The sequence below is a fragment of the Narcine bancroftii genome, chromosome 12 (genome assembly GCF_036971445.1).
Source record: "Narcine bancroftii isolate sNarBan1 chromosome 12, sNarBan1.hap1, whole genome shotgun sequence".
Lineage (NCBI taxonomy): Eukaryota > Metazoa > Chordata > Chondrichthyes > Torpediniformes > Narcinidae > Narcine > Narcine bancroftii.
The window spans coordinates 99,334,595-99,356,484 of NC_091480.1; the positions used below are offsets into that span (position 1 = coordinate 99,334,595).

At 42.0% G+C, this 21,890-nt stretch overlaps 1 protein-coding gene and 2 long non-coding RNA genes across 11 annotated transcripts in view; 2 read left to right on the top strand and 1 right to left on the bottom strand.

The window, feature by feature from the left end:
• Window positions 1–17,897, bottom strand: dnaaf19 (dynein axonemal assembly factor 19). Of its 8 annotated transcripts, XM_069905153.1 has the most exons (6): window positions 17,699–17,788; window positions 16,839–16,923; window positions 11,851–11,891; window positions 11,583–11,734; window positions 4,419–4,548; window positions 1–1,275 (listed from the first exon to the last, which is right to left on the bottom strand). In XM_069905153.1, exons 4-6 carry the CDS (start codon window positions 11,723–11,725, stop codon window positions 817–819), a joined length of 732 nt encoding a protein of 243 aa, XP_069761254.1. In that variant the 5' UTR covers window positions 11,726–11,734; window positions 11,851–11,891; window positions 16,839–16,923; window positions 17,699–17,788; the 3' UTR covers window positions 1–816. The 8 variants fall into 8 exon arrangements, with proteins under 8 accessions (XP_069761254.1, XP_069761250.1, XP_069761251.1 ...); XM_069905149.1 differs by lacking the exons at window positions 11,851–11,891; window positions 17,699–17,788 and adding an exon at window positions 17,821–17,897; XM_069905150.1 differs by lacking the exon at window positions 11,851–11,891 and having other exon boundaries at window positions 17,755–17,826.
• The window catches only part of LOC138746761 (uncharacterized), a 24,917-nt gene continuing 20,909 nt past the window's right edge, over window positions 17,883–21,890 (top strand). Inside the window, exon 1 of one of the 2 annotated variants that reach the window (XR_011347111.1) lies at window positions 17,883–18,016. This is a non-coding gene — a long non-coding RNA (uncharacterized lncRNA). The remainder of the gene's footprint in view (window positions 18,017–21,890) is intronic. The other variant, XR_011347110.1, reaches the window with a different exon arrangement.
• The window catches only part of LOC138746762 (uncharacterized), a 5,697-nt gene continuing 1,829 nt past the window's right edge, over window positions 18,023–21,890 (top strand). Inside the window, exon 1 of the long non-coding RNA XR_011347112.1 lies at window positions 18,023–18,125. This is a non-coding gene — a long non-coding RNA (uncharacterized lncRNA). The remainder of the gene's footprint in view (window positions 18,126–21,890) is intronic.

Consider the following 21,890-nt stretch of genomic DNA (forward strand, 5'->3'; position numbering starts at 1 on the left):
AATGCTTCAAAAAGCAGTTTAATTGATTTAATTTGAATTAGTAAAGCATGAAGCATAAATTCAGTGGAGTAAATTCTTTGCTTAAAGCAACCTGAAATGAAGAACACCATAGATTGGAACTGACAACCCTGAAACACAAATAGACTGTGGTTAAAACCACAGTGCAAGCAACTGTCTGTTTCAGATGTGTACCACCCAGATGGGACTAAGTGTTGAAGAGGGGAATTGACAAATCAAAAATACAATGGCTATTTGGGATACTTTACCCTGGGCTGCACATCCTCAATCTAATATGTTGCAGATCAAGGGATTACGGACACTTAAGAAATCAAGGGATGTGGGGATAAAACAAGAAAATAGAGTTGATGTTGAAATTCAGTCATGATCTTATTGAGAGGTATAACAACCTCTTGTTGCTGGGTTTTTTTTCATTGCTTCTCACACTGTTAGAGAAACACAATATCTGCAGATGCTGGAATCTTGTGCAAAGAAATGCTGGAGGAACTCAGCAGGTCCAACAGCATCCATGGGTAGACGAGGCCAGTCAACATTTCGAGTGTGAACCTTTTATCAAGTCAAAAGTAGAAAAGGTGAAATTTCCCTCTTTACATATAGTAATTTCACCCATCCTATATGATTTTTGATAAAGTCTTCACACCCAAAATGTTAACTGACCATGGGTGCTGTCTGACCTGCTGAGTTCTTCCAGCAATTCTTTTTTTTTGTTTAGACTGACACTCCATTTAGAAAACAAAACCTCAGGAATTCACAAGAGTATGAAAAGCGAGAGACTAGTTCAGAGTTATGAAGACTGGACTAACTAAACTTATACAGCTTTGTTAATTGCTGGAGTGTTGCCATGCTCATTTCCTCCTCAGTAGCACATTCCTCTTTTGCATTTCCCTCAGGATCCATCTCGGTTTCACTTTGCTGCTGTAAAGCTCCACTCAGCTGCTGCTCCAGCACCTGAACCAACCTTCGGCCTTTCTCCCTCTCTCTGCTGCTCAGGAAATCTACACTCAGGCTGAACCGTTGAGTCTGAGAAAGATGCAGTAGGATCCAATAAATTGCTTCAGCATCACCCGGTTGTAAATGATCACAAAGTATGACCAGAAATTCACCAAGGAGTCCGAATCCAATTTCAGCATGGAAAATTCTTCCCAAGAGCTGGGCACCTAAGGCGAGCAGGAAGGCATACTTCTCTGGTTCCGTACAATAGTACCTTCTCCAGTCTCGGCTAAACTCTGCTGCTGTCCTCGGCTGGGAATCTGTGGGCTGTGATTTGGGAAGAGTTAGCATGACAAGACAATGGTTTCAAACAATGTTGTTTCAATCACAGTGGCAGTCAGGCAGTCTCAACCCCTTCCGTGGGGACGTGCTCAAAACAGAAAATGTGTCCATGACACAATATTAATTTAGCAATCTCATTCAGTAGTTAAGACAAGTCAGCTGTTCTGAGTATGAAATTGAAGCAGGGTACCGAGATAGTGTAAATGGAGCTCCTCTATACAGTAACAATAGTTGTCTGGAACAATGAAAATGGTGAGTATTAACTCTGGGTCTCTTGCAATGATATTAACAGTGACTGCCCCAATGGAAGGAAGCAGGAGAAAAAATATTCTGAGCTCAGTGATATGGAGACGGATTCACATTCAAAGAGCAGGGTGATACTATTACAGAATTCACCTCCCTACGCCAGGATTTATCAGATACACAAACTAGCGCATCTCAATGCTACCAGGTAACAAGCAGGTAGGTGGGAGGGATGAGAGGTAACCAAGGGAATTAATTTGCTCCATGGCAAATTAACACCTAGTACGAAACACTTGGAATATTGTATGTAGGTTTGGTCGCCAGCAACAGGAAGAATGTTATAAATTTGGAAAGGGTATAGAGAGGCTTTATAAAGCTGTTGCCAGGGTTAGGGAAGTGGAGTTACTGTGAGACATTGAAAAAACTAGGCTTTTTCCTTGGAGCAAAGGAGGTTGAAAGGGAATCTTATTTAGGTCTATAAAATCACAAGAGGTATTGATCAGGTGAATAATGACAGTCTGTTTCCTAGAGTGGGAGAATCTAAGACAAGAGGGCATAACTATAAGGCAAGAAGAGGGTGGGATACAGAAATGACGTGAGGGGACAGATCTTCACTCAGGGAGTGGTGGGCACATGGAACAAGCTGCTGGACAAAGCAGTGGAGGCAGGTATGTTAGCTTCCTTGATGGAACACCTGGATAAGTACATGGCTGGAAGGGGATTGGAGGAGTGTGGGTCGAATGTGGGAAAGAGTTGGATCGACATGGACAAGCTGGGCCTGTTTCCCTGCTGTAGAACTCTATGACTCCATGCACTTCAATTTGCAGCATTCAAGATTTAATTTATTGTCGTGCAATAAAGACAGTGCAATATTAAATGAAATTTGTTTTTCTCTGACAGATTTGGCATCAGCAGAAATTGCCTGAAGCATCTCTTACAGTCAGAGAAAGAGAAGCAAAAGAGAGTTCCCTTAGAGTCACCGGGTGTCCCTGAATTTGCCTCCAGGGCTCCCGCAGCCATACATACCATGCCTCCTCCTGACAAATGTTTCCTTCAGTGACAGTGTTAATCCAAATGAAGGCCGAAGATGGAAGTTTCCTTCCATGAGACACCGATGGGAGAGAAAGTAAGAAGAGATTATCTGCACAGACAGGAAGCATGAGCTCAGAAAGCCTGGGTTCTTTGAGCGTCGCCTCTCCTGTCTATGGTCCAGCAATGTTTGACTGCTCCTACATACAAAAGGTGGGACTCCAGAGGTTTTAGGATGGGGTGATAGCAGGTTCAGAAGTTGTTCCAAAAGGTTTCAGATAAGAGCAGAAATAATTAAGTACTCAGAAAAAAAAATGGGAGAAAAGGAATGGCATAAAAATAGTAAGATGCAAGTAAAACTCAAACAGGACTTGCAGATAAAGTAGGCTGAAATAAATGAAATGCAAACACAGAAAAGAGGGAACTGAAGTGGAAAGGGAAACTCGTGCAATGATATGGTCAAAAACTGATTTTCAACCATGCATGAGTGTAACAGAAGGAGTGTAAAAGTGTGAAGGACAAAACTGTAATGGAAAAATAAATCAGATTTCATTTAAAATAAATGAAGAGCAGACCAAGAGGGCACATTGAATTGGGAAGACATCAGAGCAGAGATGGTATTCCTTGGGGGATCATCCAATCAGGCAACATGGGTTAAAACTGGAAACAAGATCATATTGTTGGGAGTATAATATAGAGGTATTGTTCATAACTTCACACATTGGACACATTGCATTCTACCTTCACTTTAGAATTCTTTGTGAGTGTCCTGAGTCAGAAAAATCATTCTACACGACATTATTATCAATTTTCAGTGGGGATTAGAGACCAAATATGTCAGGAGATTGCAGAGAGGTCAAGTCAAGGCAAGTCAAGTTTATTGTCATCTGATTTCACAAGTACAATCTGACCAAACGGCATTCTTCGGTCCTCGGTGCAAAACATGCAGACACACAACCAGACATAACACACATATAGACAAACAATACATCTGCAGGACAAATATTTCATCCATACAAATAAATAAATAAATACATAGATGTTGTTTCATGAATGGTGAGAGCCTCGGAGAGTTAATGTGAGCAGTTCTTTGGTCGTTCCACATTCTCACTGTCTATGGGAAGAAGCTATTCCTCAGCAAGGTGCAAGAATGGTAGTAATAGTAGAGGATTTTAACCTCCAAATACAACCTCGACTACCATAGTGCTAAGAGTTTGGATGAGATGGAAGTTGTTAAATGTTTCTCAAGCATTATGTGGTCCAACTAGAGGGGCAATGTTTGACCTCCGCTTGGGAAATAAGACAGGGCAAGTTACTGAAGTGTCAGGGGAGGAACACTTTGGGACCAATGGCCTTAGTTTTTAAATAGTTATGGAAAAGCTGTGGACTGGTGCACAAGTTAAAGCCCTGAATCGGGGCAGGACAATATTTGATGATATTAAAAAGGAACTTACAGAGGTTGATTGGGAGAGGATGCTGGCAGGTTAAGGGATAGTTGAAAAGTTGGAGGCTTTTAAAAGTGAGTGAGCATGTTCCTGTTGGAGAGAATGGAATCCAGATAACAAGAGTTTTTGAGGTCTCCAAGAAAAAGGAGGTATATGTCAGTACAGGTGTGGGATCAAGTTAATCCTAGAGGAGTATAGGGGATTTAGGAAAACACTCAAGAGGAAATTAGCAGGCACAAAGGGAACATGAGGAGGCAGGTTTGGCAGATAAATATTCTACAAGTTCTGGACTTGACCATGAGAGAAACAGTTCACTCGTGCCTTTACTTCTAAATAATCCGAATGATAAATACAGGATTTCATTGACCCCAACACTTCAAAAGCTCCTTACTCGAAGTACTGAATACTGACCTTGGATAATCCCACCTGAACACTGCTCTTTGTACGTGATAACCTCACACATGTATTCCAGGGTTGATTTCTTGATCCCGATTTATCTCGCAATTCCAAGGGCTTCAGATGGGAAGCTAATACAATATCCCTGGAGAACACAAATGGCAAGATAGGATTTACTCACCGCATGCCTTCACATTTCCATCCTTTTGAACTTTTCACTTTTGCCATGCAAGCAAAATTAAAAAGGCAATCATTCACTAAATTATCTAGGAATAACAGGTTGAACTTTCTAGTCTTGCCCTCTATGGTTTGGCAACTTCTGTGGTACTAACTAATTCTAAATAGGACCTAACATTAACTAAGATCTTCAGTCTTAATACATAGATAGTTAACTTGTCAGTGCATCCTTTGTGATCTCAATCATCAGCAATTTCTGACTGATGGAAACTGATTGTTATGCATGGTTCTCAGTACTATTACAATCCAGGGAGTGCCTAAAAAAAGAATAGTCCTCGTGCTTAGAAGAACACGATCAGTGGCAATTTCCATGGTCAACCTGTATAACCTTTTTTTTCCCCAGAATTACACCCACTGAACGCTGCACCAAATCTTAAAAAAAATCTTTTAATCAAGCTACGAATTCATTTTGCAATTATTTTAAATTAGCATTACAGAAACTGCCTCAGGCCATCAATAATAATGTCGTGTAGAGTGATTTTTCTGACTCAGGACACTCACAAAGAATTCTAAAGTGAAGGTAGAATGCAATGTGTCCAATGTGTGAAGTTATGAACAATACCAAATGTAACCAAATATCACACAGACTGGTTAAAATATAAAACCAAAACCATGAAAGTACATTAAAAAACATACCAGGGGTCTAGGTTAATTAGGTGTATATTGGACGGCACAGGCTCATGGGCTAAAAGAGCTTGTTACCATGCTGTATGTCTAATCTTTTTTAAAAATCATTGGATGAGAGGTTTCAACTATCAGATCCATTTGCAACCCTTTGCTACTCTGTAAAAATGATCAAAGGAACCTCAGAATAAGAGACTTCCTATCTTTACACCAACTCTTTCTTGAAAAGTAATTAGATGTTAATGGGACACACATTAATGAATTGGCAAATACACAGTAGGTCTTAGGAAAGAAGGGTTACACAAGCTGTGAATCCCCAGAATCCTGTCTGATTTATGTCATTCTACTATTTATTTCACGCAACTAGCATTTTTCTTTTAGATCATGTTAGTTTACACTCATTATAGAAAGCAGACCTCGTGCACAGCAATCCAAGGATTCTACAATGACGCGATTGTAATCCCAATTACTGTAGGTAGTAAATTTTTCTTGGAATTCTGAAAATTTTACATTTAATTTTACTTCTCTGTTTTCCCTTGCTCTCACTCTAATCTTTTGTTTACTTTTACTGTATGAGATTTGTTTCCAAATCATCCTCTTCTCATTTTTTTTCTCTCAATTCTACCAGCCCAGTTCATTAAAGTCTAGGTTGTCCATTGTACTTTCTTTCCTGATGTCAGCTTCGATTAACACCTGATGTGTTACATTTGAGCTGAAGCTGTATGTCTTAACTTGATGTCCCATTAGGTGCCTCACTGTAGTAAGATTTAGCCCATTGCATTTGTGGGCTGTCCATTTTTAATACAACACTTCAGCTCCCTGTCAGTGTAGTTGTCTTATAAAACAATCCTAAGACATGAAATTGCTGCTCTGAACCAGAGTGAAATCAGTACCCACACAATGGAAGTGTTGCCCTAAACGAGCTTCTCAAGAGAGACCTGCATTTGCATTGTGCCTCTCACGTCTATTTTAAAACAGCTAAAATACTTTTTAGCCAAATAAATATTCTTAAGGTGAAGTTACCATTGTAACAGGAAACGGAAAATAATTCTAACATTCAGAAAACCAAGGAAAATAAAGAAAGTTTGTGAGAGTCAGGGGAAAGCAAATAATTTTCACATCACAGGCATCCAGAAACAACAATTTGTCATCTTGAAAATAATCTATTTTAGAAAAATTCATGTTGGAATAAAATTAAAAATAGGACATTGGTGACACATTTTACTACTCTACAAAGCAGTGCCATTGAATCTTTTAATTCCAAATGAAAGAGAAAGCAGGAAAAAAGTAGAAATTCTGTCTGTCCCACATGAAAAAGAATCTCTGGTGAGTATCTGGTACAAAATGAATAATTTAACTGGTACAAGAAAAAAAAATTACTCCAAAAACACCCTTGTTTTAGAATAGACTAATTCCTCTAGCTATGCACTGATAATTTAATTCTACATGCATAGTTCCATAAAGGGATCAGATATGTTGAAGATTGTTATGTACAAGGGCAATTAATGTCATTTGAACAATTAAAAAATAAATAACAATACAATCTTTTGTTACTTTCAGCTAAGAGCTTTTCTTAGAGAAGGATATCCGACTATGACATTACCAGAGTGAAGTGAAATGGAGATTCTAATTCAAAAGGGGACCACAAAGAAGTTATGTATTCTTTAATCCAGTTGGGTACTCCTAAACGGGAGTTACATAGATCAAAAACAAAGATGGGAATCAGGCTTGAATATTAGTTTTTTGGGGTTTTTTTTAATAAACTTTATTTATTTAAAGAATCATTAATAGTAATATAAAGTACATTCCAAAAAGACAATTTTATGAATATACATAAAAAATAAAAATAAAAATAAAGACAACTTTTTAAAAAATCCCCACCCATCAGCCAGCTCTCTTAAGGAGAGCTAAAAATATATAATAAACTAAGAATATATAATAAATCAAAATACATCTAAATGCATATATTCCAAATATGCTAACCACTTATTAACAAAAAAAGAATAATTATCATGTAGATTATATGTAATTTTTTCTATAACAACACAAGCTTTCAATTCATTCTGCCATCACATTATATTAATCACTGTTATCTTTCCAAGTACTTGCTACACATTTTCGAGCTACAGACAATGCTAAATACATAAATGCAATTTGAAATTTATCCAACCCTAATCCCTTTAAAGAAATCATATAACCCATTAAAAAATAGATGGATCTAATGGTAACAAAATTATATAATTTTTCAAAAATTAATTTAATTTCATTCCAGAATGGTTGTACATACATACAAGACCAAACAGCATGTAAAAAAGTTCCAGTACATACACCACATCTAAAACAAGAATCTGAATTACTAAAACCATATTTTTAGGCTTGAATATTAGTATTGATGATAAGACCTGGTTGAACTTATGCTACAACTGCATGAACAACACAATTAATGTAAGATATAGGCTGGTGTAATATAATTTTTTGTATCAGCTTTATCTTACCCCACAAAAATTACATAAACTAAATCCTAATTTTTCTGATATATGTTTTCGATGCAGGGAAAAAAACGGATACTTTTTTTTACATTCCACCTGGTCATGTTCAAAATTGAAACCCTTTTGGGGAAACAAGAGTTTTATTAAATCAAATTATTGGGAAACAATTGCCTCTAAGTCCAGAATTGTTTCTTTTAGGAAATATTACAGACTTAAAACCTAAAATGAGGCAGTCCAAATATCAATTAGAGTTTCTTAAAATTGGATTGGCAGTGGTCAGGAAATGTATAGCAGTTACCTGATTCAACCTTGGAACTAGCCTATTGGAACACCAAAATGCATAGTTGCGTTCCCCTGGAAAAAATCACTTACAACTGAAGGAATAAATACAACATGGTTTTGCAGGTATGGGAACCTTACTTACAAAATGTAGGGTTGAATACTTAATAAATAAGATACTATTCTATTTCTTTTTCTTCCTTTTATTTGAATTTAGATAAAAATAATTGGGTCTCTTCATCGTTGAATTGGGTTTCATATCTAGATCACTCCTCTTTTTCATTTCTTTCTCCTATTTCCTTTTCTTTCTTTGACTTTTTTCCTTTTTCACCTTTTTTCTTTTTCATTAGGGGTTTTGTTTGGGGAAGGGGAATAGGGGTCATATTTGGAATATGTATTAATGACTCACATCTAATTACTTATCTGTGATGATAATTTGGTATTGTTTGTTGATAAAATCAAAAATATTCAAAAAAAAGGAAAAAGAATCTCTGGGTTGTATGTGATGTTATGTACAGCATGTACTCTGACAATACATCGGAACTTTGACTCGACTTTGTCTTACTGTCTCTTCCGAAAAATTACTTCACGAAAAGTGCAACATTCCAAGTGCAGCAGCAGTTTGTTCTTTTATTCCTTCCTCCCGCCCCAAAGTCTTTGAAATTAAACTTGGATGCAGATCCCTGACAAAGCAGTCCATAATTCTGTGATGGTTCAAGCTGTAGAGCTTATGTACAACCAAAATATTAAAAGCAAAAATTTGCAGTTATGATCTCTCTTATACAGTTTGTAAATATTCCAAAATACTTTTGAAACTCTACTTTGAGATGCATTTATCCTGATTGCCTGCAAATAGTCCCTAGAGTGCAGGCAATAAAATGGTTGTTCAAGATTCCTTTATTGTCATGTAACAGTACAGAACATGTAATATTACACAAAGTAGTCTTCTGCCAGTGGCAGATTAACCATTAGGCTGAGTAGGCTTAAGTCTAGGGACCCGGAAGGGAGGAGAGCCTGTCACAACCACTGGAACACCAATGTAACCACTTGTCAATATGGGCTCACGTTAGTCCTGGGTCTACCCATCAATCAAGGCCCGTGGAAGTACCCCATTCTCCTGTAAATCAGCACCGAGGTCTCAGTCCCATCTATCATTTCAGGTTCCTCTGGTCCCAATACTACTTGTCAATCAATGCACACATTTGTACACGTGTGTAAGTCTGATGTCTGCCTCCTGCAGTGAGCTTGGCTCATGTCCATTTTATTCAATGCTCAGCATCACTCATGGGATGTTTACTTTTTTAAACAAAACTCTGCCTTCTCCTGTGTAATTTTGTATCAAGACTGAGTTTTTTTTTTAAGAATTGTTTTTATTTATCCTTTTGTAATTATGCGGGGCGAGCAGACGGCTTCTGTAAGGTAAAGCTTTGTTTGATTTTAATGAAGTTTTTCCTCCCCTCCTCAACCAAACACCAACCGGTGTATTTGCAGCACATCCATGATGGATACATTTAGAATATGCGAGGGCATCACGCCCAAAGGCTAATAAATGGAACAATTTTTTAGATTTACATGCTGCTATTGACACTTTTGTAAACTAAAAGCACGGAAGATTTTTAAATTACAAATGTAAAGAAAATGAAAAATAATTGAATAAAAGGGCAGTAATTCATCCATATAACTTTATATTATACATGTAGTACATTATACATACACAACCATTTAAGTTAGTTAACATAACAACATCACTTTATTCTATTCAACGAAGGGTGGGGGCTGTGGGGCAGGGGGGCAAGATCAAGGGGAGCCTTACTCAAGCTCAGCCTATGGGCCCAGGTGGTAGTTAATCTGCCACTGTCTTCTGCAGACAGAATCACTATTGGTGTTGCCTGGAGCCCTTTACAGTAAGAGAGAAAGAGAAGCAAGGGTCCATTCAGAGACATTGAGCGTCTGTGGATTCACCTCCAGAGCTCCCGCAGCCTCTGCAGCCACACAGATTCCTGTTTGATCCATCAGCCTTCGGGAGCCCTTCTTGGCCTCAGCAACTTCTCAATTCCCATGAACCAGTCTCCAGCAGTTCGCACCCCGAGCGGGTCCCCTGACCAAAAGTTGTCATAGCCTGTGTGTGCCCTTCATCAATTGAGCCCCTCACTGGTCCAATGTCATGGTCACCATCCTGTAGGGTCATTGTTTTTCCAACTAAGCCTGCATTTTATATTTATATTAATTGATGAACCTCTACAGATCAGCCTCTCACTATCTATCCTTTGATTTTTAATTCCTAGAAGGCTCTGAAAGGATGGAAAGTGACAATTGGCAAGTTATTGGCAAAATGTGTTAGAACTGCATAATTCCAGATCAATTAGCACAAGTACCTGTAGAATAGAAACTGAAAATGAAGCACTAAATTTATGAAGTAAAAAAAACCGCATCAAAAATTATGAGGGCATAATTGGCCATTGTTTAAGGGTTTCTAAAATACAACTTTTCATCAGCGTATATTCGGAATTAATATGGCCTGCTAAAATGAAGGAATTGAGAAAGGCATTTATTTCGGTTGGTGACACTCACCAGGTGCCAGCAATAACCAAAGACAAGATCATTTTTTTCCTGAAGGAACAGAACTATTCAGTACAAGATCTGATTTGGACTGGAAGGGCAGGTAAACAGCCAAGGGATTCAACATCTCTTCACACAAACCAAGACTGATATGGTCCAATCATGTAAGATCATAAGATATTGGAGCAGAAATAGGCCACTCAGCCCATTGAGTCTGTCCCACCATTCAATCATAAGTTGAACCATTTTACCCCTTAGCCCCATTGCCCGGCCTTCTCCTCATAATCTATGATCCCCTGGCTAATCGAGAACCTATCAATCTCTGCCTTAAATACACCGAATGACTTGGCCTCCACAACCACTTGTAGCAACAAATTCCACAGATTCACCAAATTCACCATCATTTCTGTTCTATGCGGACACCCTTCAATCCTGAAGTTGTGCCCTCTAGTCCTAGACTCTCCCATCATGGGAAATGTGAGGGTTGGGTATCGACAAAAATGATAAATCCTCGGCCTGATTTGGCGGTGGTCAGATCAGATTCTTAGTGCAACTTAATTTCTGTTATGAGCTATCCTAACGCCTTTTATGAAAATCTCATAAATTATGTGACCTTCAATGGTGTGGTTCGCAGAAAAGCATTGTCAAGTATCTCTGTGTAACATCTCATTGCATATGTGTCATCATGCACCCCTTCAGTAATAAGCTGCTTGCACTTAACCTAGCAGTTGTGTTCTGGATACACCACAATATAAGCAGCAATTTTCCAGTTACTAATGAATGAATGGTGCAATGATGGACTGGAAGTGAAGGAGGGGCCAGTTAGACGGGGACTGGATAGGCTGGTGAAGTACAATACTCATGGGAGGCATGTTGCTTGTGCCAAGTGAATCAGAAGCACCAAATGTTCTCTACATCCTGATACATTAGAATCTACAACAACTGGATGTAAAATGTTGACATTCCTTTGCAAAATGAAATTTATCATTACCTAAATTCTTCATAGGATCCCACTTTCTGATGGACAGCCCTAAACTTGGCATCGTTTTCTCTTTTATGTTTCTCATCGAGAGCCACGGCAACCTCTAACTCCCGCTCCAGAGCCTGAAAATCAAGGGTCTCACTCTCTTCCATTTGTACCAACTGGAAAACAGGACAATAATTACATGTTAAGATGTAGTTCACACATCTTTAAGGAGTGATAAAACTGCTGCTCAACAAAGCAGCCACCTAGTGCTGGTGCTCAAACCAATACCCACTCATTGTTTCATTTCAGACCATGGACTGATCCTCCGAACCACTGCTCATCATTGTTCCAAGTTGTCGAATGATTTGCCACCCCATTTGGTAGAAAGAAGATATCATACAGGAGTTAAGCAAGTCAGCCTTTTTAACCTGCTCAACCATTCAATAAGATCAGTTGATCCAACCTTGGCCTCACCACACACTTCCACTCACTCCATACACTTTATTGACCGATATTTAAATGGGCCTTTTTTTCCACCTAGAACACATTTGATCTCGCAGACTTCACAGACGCCCGTGATGGGCAATGCCAAAGGTTCATATCTCTCGCTGATAGAAGAAATCCCCATTTATTTGACATGGATTATTACCCTACCATGATATATAAACCCTCAAGGTTAAACATTCTCTCGGCATCTACGAGATTAAATCATATATCAACTTCTTTTCCATCCGGCAATTAACCTAGTGACCTTCTGTACTCTGTCATAGAATCTGCAACACAGAAAAAGGCCCTTCAGCTCAATGTCCATGCCAACCAAGTTAGTGCCACGTGCCTGCATTCAGCCCATATCCCTTGTCTTGAATGCAAGAACATCCTTCCTTAGTAATGGAACCAAAACGTGTACAGTACTCCTGCTGCAACCGCACTAATGCCCTGTAAAATTGTACCACGTTTATACTTTCTTACTTCACTAACCTTTGTACAAGGGGCCACCTTCCATTAGCTTTCCTACTCACTTGCTTGACCTGCATGCTAATTTTTTCCATGCAGCACAAAGCTTTGTCGTGGCACACTGTTCAAACTATTTGCTTTTTCATTCTGAATACTCTCACATTTAGAACATAGAACACTGCAGCTTAATACAGGCCCTTCAACCCTCGATGTGGTGCTGACCCATATGTTCCTTCCAAAAAAGTACTAAACCCTCCTGCCTCGTAACCCTCCATTTTTCTTTCATCCATGTGCCTGTCTTCATTTCCCCAGACTCTCCTGCCTTTTCTTTCCCACTCATGCCTGATCTAATCTATATCCCTTTCCAGATTATCCGTGCACTCTTTGGAAATTTAATAACCTACCTACTTTGTACTATCAACAAATTAAAATGAAATATACTTGGTTCCTTCATCCATTAATATAAATTATAAATATTTGAGCACCCAAAGAGTCAGATTACCTATCTGAAAATGATTCTCAACCTTCTATCAGTTAGCTCCAGGAACGTGTGAAAAAGAAAAAGTGTATATCATGGCTAATGTGATTTATGGTGTGAAAAATAAAAAATAAAAAAAATAAAAAGTTAGCTCCAGGAACATCCATGCCAAAATGCTAATCCTAACCCTTCTTAGTAATATTTTGGACTCTAAAGACTTCCTATTTGTTGTCTTCTTTGGCTTGGCTTCGCGGATGAAGATTTATGGAGGGGGTAAAAAGTCCACGTCAGCTGCAGGCTCGTTTGTGGCTGACAAGTCCGATGCGGGACAGGCAGACACGATTGCAGCGGTTGCAAGGGAAAATTGGTTGGTTGGGGTTGGGTGTTGGGTTTTTCCTCCTTTGCCTTTTGTCAGTGAGGTGGGCTCTGCGGTCTTCTTCAAAGGAGGTTGCTGCCCGCCAAACTGTGAGGCGCCAAGATGCACGGTTTGAGGCGTTATCAGCCCACTGGCGGTGGTCAATGTGGCAGGCACCAAGAGATTTCTTTAGGCAGTCCTTGTACCTTTACTTTGGTGCACCTCTGTCACGGTGGCCAGTGGAGAGCTCGCCATATAACATGATCTTGGGAAGGCGATGGTCCTCCATTCTGGAGACGTGACCCATCCAGCGCAGCTGGATCTTCAGCAGCGTGGACTCGATGCTGTCGACCTCTGCCATCTCGAGTACTTCGACGTTAGGGGTGTAAGCGCTCCAATGGATGTTGAGGATGGAGCGGAGACAACGCTGGTGGAAGCGTTCTAGGAGCCGTAGGTGGTGCCGGTAGAGGACCCATGATTCGGAGCCGAACAGGAGTGTGGGTATGACAACGGCTCTGTATACGCTTATCTTTGTGAGGTTTTTCAGTTGGTTGTTTTTCCAGACTCTTTTGTGTAGTCTTCCAAATTTGTTGTATTCTCATGTTATCTACACTGACTTTGCTTAATTGCCTTATGGTTTTCTATCTTCTTAATAATGGATTCCAGCATTTTTCTGATTATAAATGTTCAGCCAAATGCAAGATTCCTGCTTCCTGTTTCCCTCCTTTCTTGAATAGTGAATACTCAGACTTTTTTTTCCATTTCTCCATCACAGAATAGTACACCACAAATCAGCCCGTTTGACCCATGACATCCAGAGTGACCATCAAATACATCCACAAAAATTTTTTCTATGTCCCCACCAACAAACCTTCCCCTACCCCATTTCCCCCTAATGAAAAGCAAATGGCAGCCCTACTACAGCTGCTGTGATGGGCAGAGATGCCACTGGTGAGATGTGTGTGGTGGCACTAGACAGAGTATAGAGGAGGTTCACCAGGATGTTGCCTGGATTGGTGGACCCTACTGACAAGTAGAAATTCTGCTTTGCCTGCAGGGAAAAGAATCACAGGGTTGTATGTGACATCACATAGGTACTCTGACAATAAATCTGAACTTTGAACTCTAGTTATGGCAAGAGATGCCCTTGTTTTCTCTGGAGCAAAGCGGCCTGAAGGGTGACCCAAGAGAGGTATATAAAATAAGATGAATAAACAGTGCAGAGTCAAACTCTTTTCCCCATGTTATGAGGATACAAAACATGAGGGGGTGGGGTGAGGGTGAGTGGAAGAAGGTTTAAAAAGAATCTGATGACAAGTTTCTTCTTCACAGAGAGTGGCTGATACCAGGAACTTGCTGCCAGAGGAGGTATCAGATACAATTACTGTATGTAAGAGAAACTTGGACACTTGTGTGACTCACTTGATTCACTTACATCTTCCTACAAGTAAAACATTCCCGCTTAAATAAAGCTCATCTTCAAAAAGCTAAAAGGAATGGTGGATTGGCACTTCCTAATTTTAAATTTTATTGCTGGGTGGTCAATATACGGAATTTGCTTCTTTTGTTACACTTTGATAATCTACTTGTCTGGCCTCTTTATTGTAGAAATGGAACTTAAATTTACTAAAAGAATTTATATGTTGGAAATTTTAGGGCTTTTTATTTATCTTCTTCTTTATATAAACTAACTGATAATCCAATACCATTTAGGTTTTTTGGATTTCAGAGTTTTTCTCTTGTCAGCCCTATTATATCTAATCATCTTTTTCAACCTTCTATGCAAAATACTGTCTTTAATGACTGGCATAGATTGTGTATAAAATGTTTTAAAGACCTTTTTATTTGAAACAATTTTGCTTCCTTTGAACAATTGGTGGTAAAATTTAACTTACCAAGCATTCATTTTTTTTATATTTACAAGTTAGACATTTTGTTCAATCTCAGATCCATGACTTTCCATGAATCCCTGAGGCAAACATCCTTGATACACCTTTTGATTTACAACTTTCCCATAAAAGTTTAATATCTCTTATTATTAATAATTTGTTTGTTTTAAGAATAGCCTCGTTAGTTAAAACCAAGAACGATTGAGAATAGGATTTGAATCTTTCATTCTCAGATGAGGTTTGGGACTCTATTTGTAATCTGAATAATTCAACCTCCTTTTGTACCTAACATGCCTTGTTGCAATTTAAAGCAGTCCATAGAGTACATAGGTCTAAAGTTAAATTGTATTGTTTTTATTCAATATAAATACTCTGTGTGATAAATGTAAAATTGGTGATTCTTCTTTGGTTCACATGTTCTGGATTTACCCTAGTTTAGAAAAATTTTGGAAAATGTCTTTCAAACATTATCATTGATTCTTAAATTCAAATTAGAACTTTGCCCTTTAATTGCTCTAACTCAAAACCAAATTTTATCTTTTACTTCATCGTTACCCAGATGCGCAATTTTGATTAAATAGAAAGACATTACTCCACCCACACACACACAATGGTTAAGTGATATTATGTCTTATCTAAGTTTAGAAAAATAATAGATATCCCATCAAAGAATGAAATATTAACTTCCAAAAGGCGTGGGCCCCATTTATGGATCATTATCGTAACCCAAAGAATTCAGGATGTTCTGAAGATTGTTGTCACTTGATTCCTACATGTCAGCTTTTAACCTTGCGTAGTGGGTTTTGAATTATGAGGGGTTTTTTTCTCTTCTTTTGAATCCTACAAAACAATATATCTGTACTGTTCAATTCTGCATAAAGTAAACATCAATAAAAATATTAAAAAAAGACACTTGTGAAGATGTGGATGGATATGGACCTAATGTAGGCACATGGGTGAAAAGAGGTCAGCGCGAACTGAAAGGATGGTTTTTGTGGCAACAAATGCTGGACTGAGCAGGTGAATGGAAATGGAGAGCAGGGTCCCAAACAATTCCCTCCCTGGATGCTGCCTGACCACCCCCTTCCCTCCAGCTCAAGCACCTTCACTCCTTGCACTGAAGCAGCAAGGATCTCCTGGTGGCCAGTCAATTTAATTCCACTTTACATTCCCAAACAGGCATGTCTGTCCATGGGCACACACAGTTAGAAGAACAACACCTATCCATCTTGGCAGTCTCCAACCAAACTCCATCAACATTGAACTCCAATTTCCAATAACTTCTCCTTTAATATCTATCCCCCTGCGTGTCCCTACCCCCTCCATATGTTTCCTTCACCCCCTGACCTGTTTCCCACACTTTCCTTCCTCTAGCTCCCCACCTCCTTCCCTTCATCTACTGTCCTCCCCTATCAGAGTGTCTCTTCCTCACCCCTCCATCTCCTCTGGCTTCTTGCATTTTTCCCATTTTTTTCCTTCTCCTTTACCAACCCACTCTCTTAAAACAATGCAGCACAAGTCCTTCCACTCTCGATGTTGTGCCGATCTCTAAATGCCAAAAGATAAATACTAAACCTTCCCTGCCCCATAACCCTCTACTTTACCTCCATCTATGAGAGTCTCTTAAATATCCCTAATGTTCCAGTCTCCACCACCATTCCTGGCAAGGCATTCAAGGCACCTCCAACTCTGTAAAAACAAAACTTCCCCATGAAGTCACCACCAAACTTTCCTCCACACACTTTGCCTTCCCCTGTGTTCATCTATTGCCAGACAGCAGACATCACCCCTCCCCACCTTCATTCCCCCCTCCCCACCTTCATTCCCCCCTCCCCACCTTCATTCCCCCCTCCCCACCTTCATTCCCCCACTCCGCACCTTCATCCCCCCCACTTTCATCCCCCTCCCCACTTTCATTCCCCCTCCCCACCTTCATTCCCCCTCCCCACCTTCATCCCCCCTCCACACCTTCATCCCCCCTCCCCACCTTCATCCCACCTTCATCCCCCCTCCCCACCTTCATCCCACCTTCATCCCCCCCTCCCCACCTTCATCCCACCTTCATTCCCCCCTCCCCACCTTCATTCCCCCCTCCCCACCTTCATCCCCCCTCCCCACCTTCATCCCCCTCCCCACCTTCATCCCCCCTCCCCACCTTCATCCCCCCCTCCCCACCTTCATCCCCCCCTCCCCACCTTCATCCCCCCCTCCCCACCTTCATCCCCCCCTCCCCACCTTCATTCCCCCCTCCCCACCTTCATTCCCCCCTCCCCACCTTCATCCCCCTCCCCACCTTCATCCCCCCCTCCCCACCTTCATCCCCCCCTCCCCACCTTCATCCCCCCCTCCCCACCTTCATCCCCCCCTCCCCACCTTCATCCCCCTCCCCACCTTCATCCCCCTCCCCATCTTCATCCCCCTCCCCATCTTCATCCCCCTCCCCATCTTCATCCCCCCTCCCCACCTGCATTTTCTCCGTCTTCCCCTGCATTCATCTATCCCCTCGACTCGACCCTCTACCCTTTACGCCGCCCCCGCACTAAAGTCTCGCTGCGATCCCTCCAGACGGTCGTTCCGGCTACTGACCCCCCCAGGCCGGACCCTCCGCTCCGATCCACCGGACCGTCCGCTGTTGCCACGGTTACCGGCCGCGCCGCGCGTGCCGTTGCCCTGACAATGGGCCTGTTGCCACGTGACCGTCGACGTGCCGCGGCGGGGTAACGACTGGTGGTCGAGGGAAGGGAGCTGGTGCCGCTGATGGGACCCCAACACCGGAGCTCAAGTAAGGCCGCGTCCGTTCCGCACAGCAAAGGACTGCTAGCCCCAGCTCCCACCCCTCCATACCTTTCCCTAGCGCCTGCTCAGTCCGCTTCCCCTTTGACAGGATCCAGGTGAACTGGGAACTGGGCCAAGGATGGGCAGGGGGAGACAAGAGGAGGAGCTGCACTTTGGTGGGTTAAGGATGGGGGCCGAGGATGGGCAGGGGGAGACAAGAGGAGGTGGTGCACTTTGGTGGGTTAAGGATGGGGGCCAAGGATGGGCAGGGGGAGACAAGAGGAGGAGCTGCACTTTGGTGGGTTAAGGATGGTGGGCCAAGGATGGGCAGGGGGAGACAAGAGGAGTTGGTGCACTTTGGTGGGTTAAGGATGGGGGCCAAGGATGGGCAGGGGGAGACAAGAGGAGGAGCTGCACTTTGGTGGGTTAAGGATGGGGGCCAAGGATGGGCAGGGGGAGACAAGAGGAGTTGGTGCACTTTGGTGGGTTAAGGATGGGGGCCAAGGATGGGCAGGGGGAGACAAGAGGAGGTGGTGCACTTTGGTGGGTTAAGGATGGGGGCCAAGGATGGGCAGGGGGAGACAAGAGGAGGAGCTGCACTTTGGTGGGTTAAGGATGGTGGGCCAAGGATGGGCAGGGGGAGACAAGAGGAGTTGGTGCACTTTGGTGGGTTAAGGATGGGGGCCAAGGATGGGCAGGGGGAGACAAGAGGAGGAGCTGCACTTTGGTGGGTTAAGGATGGGGGCCAAGGATGGGCAGGGGGAGACAAGAGGAGGAGCTGCACTTTGGTGGGTTAAGGATGGGGGCCAAGGATGGGCAGGGGGAGACGAGGAAGAAGGTGCACTTTGGTGGGTTAAGGATGGTGGGCCAAGGATGGGCAGGGGGAGACAAGAGGAGGAGCTGCACTTTGGTGGGTTAAGGATGGGGGCCAAGGATGGGCAGGGGGAGACGAGGAAGAAGGTGCACTTTGGTGGGTTAAGGATGGTGGGCCAAGGATGGGCAGGGGGAGACAAGAGGAGGAGCTGCACTTTAGTGGGTTAAGGATGGTGGGCCAAGGATGGGCAGGGGGAGACAAGAGGAGTTGGTGCACTTTGGTGGGTTAAGGATGGGGGCCAAGGATGGGCAGGGGGAGACAAGAGGAGGAGGTGCACTTTGGTGGGTTAAGGATGGTGGGCCAAGGATGGGCAGGGGGAGACAAGAGGAGTTGGTGCACTTTGGTGGGTTAAGGATGGGGGCCAAGGATGGGCAGGGGGAGACAAGAGGAGGAGCTGCACTTTGGTGGGTTAAGGATGGTGGGCCAAGGATGGGCAGGGGGAGACAAGAGGAGGAGCTGCACTTTGGTGGGTTAAGGATGGGGGCCAAGGATGGGCAGGGGGAGACAAGAGGAGGAGCTGCACTTTGGTGGGTTAAGGATGGGGGCCAAGGATGGGCAGGGGGAGACAAGAGGAGGAGCTGCACTTTGGTGGGTTAAGGATGGTGGGCCAAGGATGGGCAGGGGGAGACAAGAGGAGGAGCTGCACTTTGGTGGGTTAAGGATGGTGGGCCAAGGATGGGCAGGGGGAGACAAGAGGAGGGAGGTGCACTTTGGTGGGTTAAGGATGGGGGCCAAGGATGGGCAGGGGGAGACGAGGAAGGGAGTGTACTTTGGTGGGTTAACGTGAAACCAAGGCAGGGTGACCTGTGAATGATTGGAGCCTGGGCTGCATGACAGAACAGAGGAACTTTGGCATATTGAACACTGCAGCACAGAAATCAGGCCTTTTGGCCCTTTTAGTCTGTACTGAAGCATCATTCCACTTGTCCCACTGACCTGCACCCATTCCAATACCATCCAGACCTCTCCCATCCATGCATCTATCGAATTTATTCTTAAAACTTGATCCTACATTTGCCAGTCAGATAGCAGCTCATTCCACCCTCCCACCACTCTCTGAGTGAAGAAGTTCCTCCTAAACCTTTCCCCATTTTCCCCTAAAGACATGCCCTCTAATGTTTATCTCTTCTAATTTAAGTGGAAAGAGCCTGCTCATATTTACTCTGTCTGATCCCCTCATAATTTTGTAAACCTCTATCAAATTTCCTCTCATTCTTCTACACTCTTAGGGATTAAGTCCTGTAGCTCAACTCGAAGACCCAGCAACATCCTAGTAAATTCTTCTCTGCACACTTTCAATCTTACTGATAGCTATCCTGTAGTTAGATGACCAAAACTACAAACAACACTCCAAATTTGGCCTCACCAATGTCTTATACAACTTCACCATAACATCCCAATTCCTATACTCAATACTTTAATTTATGAAGGCCAAGATGCCAAAGCTTTCTTTACAACCCTGTCCACCTGTGACACCACTTTCAGGGAATTATGTATCTGCATTCCAAGATCCCTTTGTTCCTCCGAAATCCTCAGTGCCCGACCATTTACTATGCATGTCCTTTCTTGGTTTGTCCTTCCAAAATGCAATACCTCATACTTGTCTGCATTAAATACCATCTGCCATTTTCTGACCCATTTTTCCAGTTGGTCCAGATCCTTCTGAAAGCTTTGAACATAGTTCTGTGACAGTGGTGACACGGGTAGACAGAGTGATGTAGGCATTTGGCATCGTTGCCCTCGTTGGTCAGACCATTGAATACAAGAGCTAGGACCTTATGCTATAACTGTACACCAAAATACCCTAATTAACCTGTTTATTTTTGAATGGTGGGAGGAAACCCTCGCAGACATGGGGAGAACGTACAAACTCCTCACAGACAATGCCGGTTTCTAACCTGTATCGCAGGCTCTTTCATAGCATTGTGTTAACTGTGCCACCCTTGGGGTAAGATATCTTGCAGCTGGAAAATGAACAGAGAAGATTCATCTGAATGTAACTGGGACTGACAAGTTTAAAATATAAGGAGATGGTTTGAGTTTTCTCCTTGCAGCATAGGAGGCTGAAGAAGGGGGAAGGAAAACTTATAGATGTGTATAACATTATGAGGTGCATGGATAAAAAAAATAGTCATGGACTTTTTCCCAATATAGGGAAATCTAAAACTGGAGAACATAGATTAAAAGTGAGTTGGGAGAGATTTCAAAGTGACCTGAGAGGCATGTTTTTGACAGAGTGTGGTGAGTGTGTAGAATGAACTGCCAGGACAGGTTCATGCATTGAAAGTGTTTGGAGGGATATGGGCCAAATCCTGGTAAATGAGACTAGCTTGGGTCGACAATTTGGTAGGCATGGAAAAGTTTAACCGAATGGCATATTCCCATGCTGTAAAACTCTATGACTATGCTATTTCCCAAATTTTAACCCCCCCCCGACCCTAGTATAAGGGTCTTCTCCTGAATTCCGTTTGATTGGAATATTTGGTGCCTCTCAGCTTGAATTAATCCACGTGGAATCATCTAACCTTTGTTGTGAAGATGCAAGGTCACCTCAGCTGTTTTTCATGTAAAGCACACAGTCTTTTTCAGATTTTCGAGATGTCTCCAGGCTCTGAGTTCTAAAATTTTTCCTTTATTCACTTTCTCTGCATGCGCATGTCATTTTTATAAAGACATAATGAAAATCTCTTTTTTTTCCAGCATTTTCTGCTTGTATTTATGATAGGGAGACCAGATCTACAAGAGTGGTCTAATTCAAATTCTAGGTCAATTTTTTCTGCATTTACATTTTAATCTGGATATTCAATAATTTTCTTATATATTCTGACATTTTTGTTACCTTGTGCAACAAAAATGCACTACATTTGTATCTCATTTTTTTTTCTGTTCCTTTAAATTATTTCCAAATTATAATTGGTCTTTCTATGCCTCCTGCCAAAACTCCATGCACTTTTGTTTATTCATTTCCAGCAATTACTTTTATAATTTTGAATTCTAAGTAGTCACA